At 38.7% G+C, this 9,729-nt stretch overlaps 1 protein-coding gene across 1 annotated transcript; it reads left to right on the forward strand.

Annotated features, from left to right (window-relative positions):
• Positions 1-238: 238 nt before the first annotated feature.
• Positions 239-2,699, forward strand: LOC128017583 (sterile alpha motif domain-containing protein 9-like). Its single transcript, XM_052603026.1, has 2 exons — positions 239-2,086; positions 2,223-2,699. Coding segments are annotated over exons 1-2 (1,797 nt in total). The 5' UTR covers positions 239-291; the 3' UTR covers positions 2,225-2,699.
• Positions 2,700-9,729: the final 7,030 nt, after the last annotated feature.

Consider the following 9,729-nt stretch of genomic DNA (forward strand, 5'->3'; position numbering starts at 1 on the left):
TGTATATATGTCTCTCTATCTATTAATTAATGTCAAGTAATGTTTTTCTAATATCTGCCTTAGTCACATTTCTCTTTTTCTCGACAATGAAACTTCCAGATCTCTGCCAGGTGTAATATTGTTTAATATTGTATCATTGTTCTTTCATTTTTATTAAGCCATTATTTGTATTTATTCTTGCATTATTATAATGCCCATCTCATCCTTCTTGATTTCTGATTTTCTATTTACAGAAAAGACTTGAAAATTGAACAAAAGGAAGTGACACAGAAGTTTAAAGCCTTTAACATAATGGAGGGAGGTTTCCGGAAAGAAGATGCTGAGAAACTGATCACAGCAGAAATGTTGAATCATATTGGAAAGGACATGAAGTCCAGCAGCACAAGACTCCTCAGTTTTTTGGCTTTGATAAACTCATATGTCCCAGATTCACATTTATCGAAGCTTTTTTGTGAGGAATTCATTTCCAAAACAGAACAGCGATTCAATGAGGAAAACCCCAACCTTGAAACGATAATGAAGCCTTTTGAGGGTCTCATAATAACATACTCAGAAGGAGAACAAGAAGACCAGTGCATTCGTCTGGCACATCCAATGATTGCTGATGCCTGTCTAAAAATACTAACTGAGCACAAACTGACAAGATTTGACATTGCTCTTGACTTCTTGAACAGCATGGTGAAAGGAAACGAGAGTAATTATGGACAAATTTGCAAGAATATATTAATCACAAGACAAGGAAAGGAACAGTTTTCCAGACTGATTCTTGACATCATGTATGAAAGGGGAAATAATCGTAAACAATGCATTCATTTGTTGGAATTGGCTGCAAATTTGTTTTCCACAGAGCCTTATTATCCTCAAACACTTGCACGTTTTTATTACATTAAAGTAAAAGAGGACAGCAAATATGAAAAGGCAGAAGAATGGGCAGAAGAGGCCATTAAACGAGATCCTAATAATTCTTGTGTTAGGGACACATTGGGGCAAGTTCTCAAAAACCAACTGCTGAGTGAAACTAAAAAGCCATCCTCAGACTTTGAAGAGTGTTTGGCCATTGCAAAGTCTGCCATTGATGCATTTAAAAAAGAAGAGGAAGCAGCTGAAAATGACCCAGAAGACAACACCACATTCAACTATAGCGGGCTGTTGGGGTTTCTCCAGGTTTGCAAGATTATGAATGATACAAGGTTTGCTAAATCATACGTGCGTAATAAGCACATCGATTTCATCAAAGCTGTCAAAGGTGATATTGAGATGAAATATGATTTCTTTGAATGGTATCTGGCATTCTCAAAACCAAGGATCAATAAAGAGGAACCAGTCTACATTCATAGAGATGTTGAAAATTGCTACAAGAAATATTTTAAACAGAGAGAGCAGACTGATGAAGCGACCCTGAATGAGAAAAAGATGAAGTCTTTCGGAGGACTGCTTCATTTCCTAAAATCAGACATCAATGTGCTTAAACGACATAAAAGTACATTTGATAACCCACAATCTGATGATGAAACCCAAACCGTTCTCTACATCCTTGCTAACATCATCTTGAGTCAATCGGGTGATCCGTGTGAAAAAGCAGAAGATCTTCAGGCCAGGTTACAGAGACTTTGGCTGAGAGAAATGCAAGACAGAAGCCCAGAGTTTTACCTCTTGATTCTTTTGCTCTTTTGGGCTGATGAAGCACCGCCAGGAATCACAAACCCTCCAAACCTTGAAAAGTGTCTCAGAGGAATGCATCATTCATACAAGAGTAAGTATCAGAAATACCTCCGCGGTCGCTACCTGGTGCCTCTGTTCTTCTTTGGGAAAGGAAAAGGTTTGCGGAGACTGGTTCACACCTCAAAACTAAATCAAATTGATCTGGAGCTCCTCACTGAAGGGGATGAACACGCAGACGTCGAATGTCTTCAGCGTATCAATGGGGAAGTCAAGAAGGACAGAGTGTTTGCTGTTAAAGATGGACAACAGATTAAACTCACTCCTCACAATCCGTCCAGTGTGTGCAAACCAGGCCAGGTGTCTTTCTACCTGGGCTTCACCATCAGAGGACCAGTCGCCTTCAACATCAGATATGAAGAGAAATGTGAGTACAGCAACACTTTTTACTATTTCAGACTCATAAAACACTGTAATATACTTCAAACATTCAGTAGTATTGAGCGAACTGTATTTTTATTTTATTTTTTTCAGTGAAAAATGTAATTCCCTTTTCTCTGCAGAGATCATGTGAACTGTGTGATTAAACAGCTGGAGACGGTGACTGTGGGACCGAACGAGTCTCCGAACTCAAATGTCCTCAGATGGCACAAATATTTAAATGTCTTCTTAATTTTTGTGTTTCTTAGTTCTGAGGAAAGAAAGGGAGAAAGACAAGTTGGTATCATTTTTAGTTATAAGTAGAGTTCAGTCATGGTTCTATTCACTTATTTTTAGTGGAATTCATGTATGTTTTAGTGTTTCTTATATATATATATTGGTGGTTTTGGTGGTGGATCTGGTGGTTATAATTATTTTCAATTGTTTAAAACACTTATTATTTATTAACCTAAATGCTGTAGCACACTTTATGTTTTATTTATGTCAAATACACATGAGATGCACTTATTATTATGTGTTATTTGTTTTGTTTCTTGTTTGGAATTCTTGTTTGGCCGCATTTATTCCAGTAGAAGCCAGATAAATTATTATGTAATTTGCATAGTATGTAACTTTGAGATCTATGTGTTATAGTTTGATGAAGGTCGCAGGTTCTGGTCTTGGTGCTGGCAGTAGTGGTGTTTGTTTGGGGGTGGGGGGGGGGGATGGACAGCGCTCTCCTCCTCCCTCAACACTTCTCACTGCTGCGTGCGTGCACTTGGATGGGTTAAATGCAGAGCACCAGCTCAGTGTATGGTTTACCATATTTGTAAAATGTAAAACTTTCACCTATTAAAAAAAAAAAAAACACTAAAATGGCACTTACTCTCCCTCTGCATTCAGAATGTATATTTGGCAAAACAGTACACAACAAATACAAACAAAATTATGTATCATTGTCATAAGAGTGGTGTTGTTCATAATCATAATTTAATCAGCTGTTCTTTGTGTTTAGCTAAAGTCACAGACCAACACAGATATTGTTCACCATTTATATTGTTAGCCTAATGATGAAGAGTAAATTGAAATAATTAACAACAAAGAAGAGAATTACCACTGAAACAAACAGTGCCAGATTGCTGGGTCATTTCATGATTTATATGATGTAAGAGTCTTTAAACATGACCAGCTTGTTCTATACGTGAAGGAAATACTGATGTTCACTTTTATTGAAGCAACACAGGTAACTAGAAGTAAATTTGAATATATCCACAGCTGAATGTCTGAAGCACATATCTGGACAGAATTTAACTTGAACAAGTGAATTTAGATTTTATGACACATTAAGACCACATTTTTGGCGAGAGGAGAAAACTAAAATCTTTTTACATATCTCCTGTTAAGTGTATTGACGTTGAGGAATCGGTAACGGTTGGAGGAGACCAGAGAGTAGTTCCTTGGGAGTCTTGGATTGAGCACACGTTTGTCAGGTATTGACATAGGTTACCACATCTCTGGTCATCGATGGCCATCAGAAGGAGTTTTTAATAGGTGGAGAGTCGAGAAATTCCAGGATGTCCTGTGCTCAGAGAGGTGTGAACCCATTGCATAACTCTGAGACATAATCTTTGAGGCACAAAATGTTTGTTTGGGGGACTGTTTGCTGCTGGTGGTTCCTGATGATGGGCTCATTGGATTTCTTCCATGATGTATATATAATAAATAATTATGATCTGTGATGACTTGGAATGGATGGACTGCTCCCTCAAGCCAATGCCTCCACCCTTCTATGGCTGCCTTCATGGATAGAAGTTATTTGTTGCCTACATAGTAGTTGTGCTGAGCAGAAGTCAGTTTTCTTGAGAGGAATGTGCAAGGTTAGAGTTTTCCTGGTTGACCATGATGCTGGGAATGAATGGCTCCAATCCCAGAGTCAAATGCATCAACTTCTAACACAAAGGGAAGGTTAGGATCAGGATGCTTGAGAATCGGGGCTGTGGTTAAATTGTTCTTGAGTTTGGTGAAAGCTTGGGTAGCTTCTTCAGTTTTCAACAGAGTTTTGATGGTTTGCCTTTTAGCAGTGAAGTTGGGTGGGGTGGGGGGGGGGGTGCAATCAAACTATAGTTATGAATGAAGCATTTGTAGAAGTTTGCAAAGCCAAGAAATCTCTGAAGTTCTTTACTGTAGTGAGTCGAGGCCAGTCTGTGACTGCTCTGACCTTGGCATCATCCATCTTGACACCTTGATGACTGATGTTGCACCCCAGGAGGAACTTTGCTTGACATGAAACTCACATTTTTCTGCCTTGACATATAGCTGGTTATCCAGCAGACGGGAGAGTATGGTCTTGAAATGTTGGATGTGTTCGGTTTCAGACATGCCATCACAGAGTGGTTTAGCAGGAATGTCATTAATAAAAGACTGGAAGAGCATTAAGAAGTCCAAGTACTCATAGTGCCCCCTAGTGGTGAGGAAGGCAGTCCTCCATTCATCACCTTCACAAATCCTGATCAGGTTGTGTGTGCTTCTGTGGTCAAGCTTTGTATAGATCTTGGATCTTAACGAGCAAACAGTTTAACAATCAAAAAATGTGGGGCAGAAATCAGAGTCGTGGTCACAGGCCAAGAAGTCATATCACAGTAATCAGTCAAACTAGCAAACAAGTATAAGGGAAATCCAAAAGGCAAAATCCAGAGAAACAGGCGATAAATCATACACATAGCAATCAGAACAAGGCAATGTAAATGCTCGGTAAGGCAGTGATACTAGCAATACTTTGAAATGCCTGTTTGGCCTGACCATGCTTAAATGCCTGCTTAAAAGTAAGTGATCACAGAAGCAGCAGAGGGAAGTGATAGGAGTCAGAACTCAGGCGAGGGCTCTCTCTGCTGGCGTGGCATTACATCAATATTTTTGAGCTACTGTATGTGTGCTCATAGAATCTGTCTTCATTGTCATTAAACATCTTTACAGAATATCCAATAAAAAATGTAAAAAAAAAAAGAAAAAAAAAAAAAAACAACCAAAACAAAACAAGTAAAGAAATTATATTTTTGTGTCCTGTGTCTCACTTCATGGGCTGCATCAGGTCTCGATGTGCAGACGCAGACAATGTTACTTCCTCAAGCCCAGCTTGCGGCATTATTTAGAAGATGACATCAATCAAAGTTAAGTTTGACACAGATAAAGGGACAGATGCATGTACTTCTAACATGTTTGGTTGTTAAAATAAATGTTGTAAAATCAACTCGGAGCATCTTCCGTGCCTGGAATGGATGCATTCTTGAGTCTTTAAGGTAACAATAATATAATAAAATAACCTTGTTTGAAATGGGTTTGGCTAAAAATAAAATTTTGTTTTTGTCTATACTACTAGATACTATATTTACTGGGTTAAAGAGAATTGCATTACTAATAAGAGACTAAAATGAAAGTTAATTTAGTAAATTTTCATTGACTAAAACTAGACTAAATGTCATCAGTTTTTGATGAATGTGATCATCAGTGTAATGAAATGTGTTTGTGCGGTTTAAGGTTCAAAGAACACATTATTTTCCACATATTGTACATTATCGTTTCTCCTCTATGCCTCACCTTCTGAAACGCATCGATTTTTACCAAGCTCTTCGTTCTGAAAAGCGAGGTTTGCTCTGATTGGCTAGCTATCCACTGCATTGTGATTGGCATGTGACGGAAATGTTATGCCCCTTAACATACTATGATGACCTGTCATGCCGGAGAGATGAGACATGAACATAAAATCCATTATAAACATGATATAAACATGATTTATAGTCGTGCCCTCTTTTGAAAGGCCAAACAAAATAGTTTTGCTTGCTTTCTCAACGAAACAGCATCACACACCACGGCCTTGAGTGAGCTGATGCTGGAGTGATCCGTGTTGAATCGATTGTCATTAAAATTGAACCAGATCATCTTCAGAGCACGCTGGCAAAAAAGTTATGAAATTAAATTTGATTAGTCATACAATTTCTGAAAAGCACGTGAACTAATTATATGAAAAGCATGCAAAAGTGGATTTGAGGCTATATCTCCACAATGGTTTGGCATATTGAGACCAGTGATGCACGGGTTGATCCAAAATGAGCATTTTCCTGCGATCACCCGTTGTTACGAGTCATCCAAAAATATTTTTTTATGATATTCGGGTCGCGGTCAGTCAGGTCGTTTGCAGAGCTGGGGACTCAAGTGCGACTTAAGTGGCACACACAGTGACTTCAGACTCGACTTGAGACTCGTCCTCGAAAGACTTCAGACTCGAATCGGACTCGAGCTGCGGGACTAGTGAACAATGTTAATTTTTAGTAAACGTCTGATGAGCTCGCTGTTATTCCCTCCCTCCGTTACCTATATAACCTGCCCATGTAACACGTGACGTACTACTATCTGCTGCGTGCGGGCGCAGCCACACAGAGGACAACGAACGAACAAACATGTCGACTACTGTGCCAGTGCCATTCATTGTTAGCTTTGGATTTATAAACTTCAAACAGGACAGCACAAACAGAAGAAGCGCTCAATGCAAAATATGCGAAATTAGGATAAAAGATTCAGGCTTAACCACATTAAATTTTATCAGGCATCTGAAAACGCATCATGATAGGTCAGTAAACATGTTTAGCTCAGCGTTGACCATCCCTTAGCTTGCTTCTTGCTTAGCTACTACGACCTAACATTAACTCCAGAGGTTAACTCCGACTGTCTGTCTTTCTTATGAAAAATAAATGATCGTTTGTTTAAGCCTTGCTGTATGGTGTTCTGTAGGACCCCTTTTCAAAAAGTGGGAAAAAAAAAAGTTTTTTAAAAGTGTGGAAAATCCTCTATAACGATTGCTCGTTCAGTGCCATGACCGCTGATGTTATTTATTTGCTATCATCTCCGTGCTCTCTGCTCTGCATCGAGTCTGAATTTGACCACTTAAATTAAGATTAAACAAGATGGTTGATTGATATTGTAAAATCTAAAGCGCGATTTGGCAGTCCCTCACTTGAAGCTCTGGTAACTGGTTGCCATAGAAACATGAACGCGCTTGAGACTGCACATGCTCGCTAGCTGGATCAACCTAAAATATTTTATTTTGAGTGTCCTAATTTTACAAGTTCCAAGTTACAAAAAAAAAAAAAAAACACAAGCAGTGTCTAATCACAGCCGGGTTTTCTCCGAGTCTGATCTGATGACTGGTATTACATACATATGTTAAAACAGACAGACCCGGGACCCGAAGTAATTGATTTGGACCCAACCCGGCTGATCATTCACTGTGAAGACCTCACAATACTGGGACTCTCCATAATCGTAATGGTTTTACTAATGTACAAAATGTATAATCTATCCTCCTACACTAATGTAACCCTACCAATCACAGAATACTTTTGGCCTTTTTTGAATTTCAAAAAATAAAATTTAGTAAGTTTTTTAAGCCATTTGGGGGATGTCCTCATAAACCATGTCCTCATAAACCATGTTTACGTTGAAAAACCCATGTCATTGTACACATTTGTGTCCTCATAAACCATATACAAGAACAAACAGACACTTACAGCAGGCCCTGACATAAAAGTACACAGGACCTACAATTTCCACACTTTTATTAGCCCCGTACAGTGGGTCTCATTCATGAAACATTCGTAAATATACAAGTAAATATGTGAGTGATTTGCGCGTAAAGAGAACTTCCCGAAAACTCTTCTCCTGATTCACAAAAACTTCGTAAACTTCAGATGTGATAGTGAAATGTGTGTGTGTTAATGAATTCCAATCAGTCGTAAATGGGATGCGCGTGTACGCTCATTCTCAATTATCATAAATCCCGCCCATTAAATCCAACTGACAACTATATATGAGCATCATATTATGACACCAAACGAAGGATTTCAACATGTCTTTTCAAAAGTGAATGAAAAATTTAAATTTCTCAGCTGCAGAAATTGAAGTTTTACTATCAGAAGTTCATTCAAAACATGAATTTTTTTTTCAAGCGTATATAGTGGCGTATCAGGTCCTAAAAAAAGGAAGCTTGGCAGCATATTACAGATGCTTTTAATGGAGTTTCATCTGTTAATCGAACAGTCCCAGAAGAGAAAAGAAAAGCCATATGTAATTACTATATACAGTATTGTTCAAAATATTAGCAGTACAATGTGACTAACCAGAATAATCAAGGTTTTTCGTATATTTTTTTATTGTTACGTGGCAAACAAGTTACCAGTAGCTTCAGTAGATTCTCAGAAAACAAATGAGACCCAGCATTCATGATATGCACGCTCTTAAGGCTGTGCAATTGGGCAATTAGTTGAATTAGTTGAAAGGGGTGTGTTCAAAAAAATAGCAGTGTGGCATTCAATCACTGAGGTCATCAATTTTGTGAAGAAACAGGTGTGAATCAGGTGGCCCCTATTTAAGGATGAAGCCAACACTTGTTGAACATGCATTTGAAAGCTGAGGAAAATGGGTCGTTCAAGACATTGTTCAGAAGAACAGCGTACTTTGATTAAAAAGTTGATTAGAGAGGGGAAAATCTATAAAGAGGTGCAAAAAATGATAGGCTGTTCAGCTAAAATGATCTCCAATGCCTTAAAATGGAGAGCAAAACCAGAGAGACGTGGAAGAAAACGGAAGACAACCATCAAAATGGATAGAAGAATAACCAGAATGGCAAAGGCTCAGCCAATGATCACCTCCAGGATGATCAAAGACAGTCTGGAGTTACCTGTAAGTACTGTGACAGTTAGAAGACGCCTGTGTGAAGCTAATCTATTTTCAAGAATCCCCCGCAAAGTCCCTCTGTTAAAAAATAGGCATGTGCAGAAGAGGTTACAATTTGCCAAAGAACACATCAACTGGCCTAAAGAGAAATGGAGGAACATTTTGTGGACTGATGAGAGTAAAATTGTTCTTTTTGGGTCCAAGGGCCACAGGCAGTTTGTGAGACGACCCCCAAACTCTGAATTCAAGCCACAGTACACAGTGAAGACAGTGAAGCATGGAGGTGCAAGCATCATGATATGGGCATGTTTCTCCTACTATGGTGTTGGGCCTATTTATCGCATACCAGGGATCATGGATCAGTTTGCATATGTTAAAATACTTGAAGAGGTCATGTTGCCCTATGCTGAAGAGGACATGCCCTTGAAATGGTTGTTTCAACAAGACAGTGACCCAAAACACACTAGTAAACGGGCAAAGTCTTGGTTCCAAACCAACAAAATTAATGTTATGGAGTGGCCAGCCCAATCTCCAGACCTTAATCCAATTGAGAACTTGTGGGGTGATATCAAAAATGCTGTTTCTGAAGCAAAACGAAGAAATGTGAATGAATTGTGGAATGTTGTTAAAGAATCATGGAGTGGAATAACAGCTGAGAGGTGCCACAAGTTGGTTGACTCCATGCCACCCAGATGTCAAGCAGTTTTAAAAAACTGTGGTCATACAACTAAATATTAGTTTAGTGATTCACAGGATTGCTAAATCCCAGAAAAAAAAAAAATGTTTGTACAAAATAGTTTTGAGTTTGTACAGTCAAAGGTAGACACTGCTATTTTTTGAACACACCCCTTTCAACTAATTGCCCAATTGCACAGCCTTAAGAGCGTGCATATCATGAATGCTGGGTCTTGTTTGTTTTCTGAC

The sequence above is a fragment of the Carassius gibelio genome, chromosome A7 (assembly GCF_023724105.1).
Source record: "Carassius gibelio isolate Cgi1373 ecotype wild population from Czech Republic chromosome A7, carGib1.2-hapl.c, whole genome shotgun sequence".
Lineage (NCBI taxonomy): Eukaryota > Metazoa > Chordata > Actinopteri > Cypriniformes > Cyprinidae > Carassius > Carassius gibelio.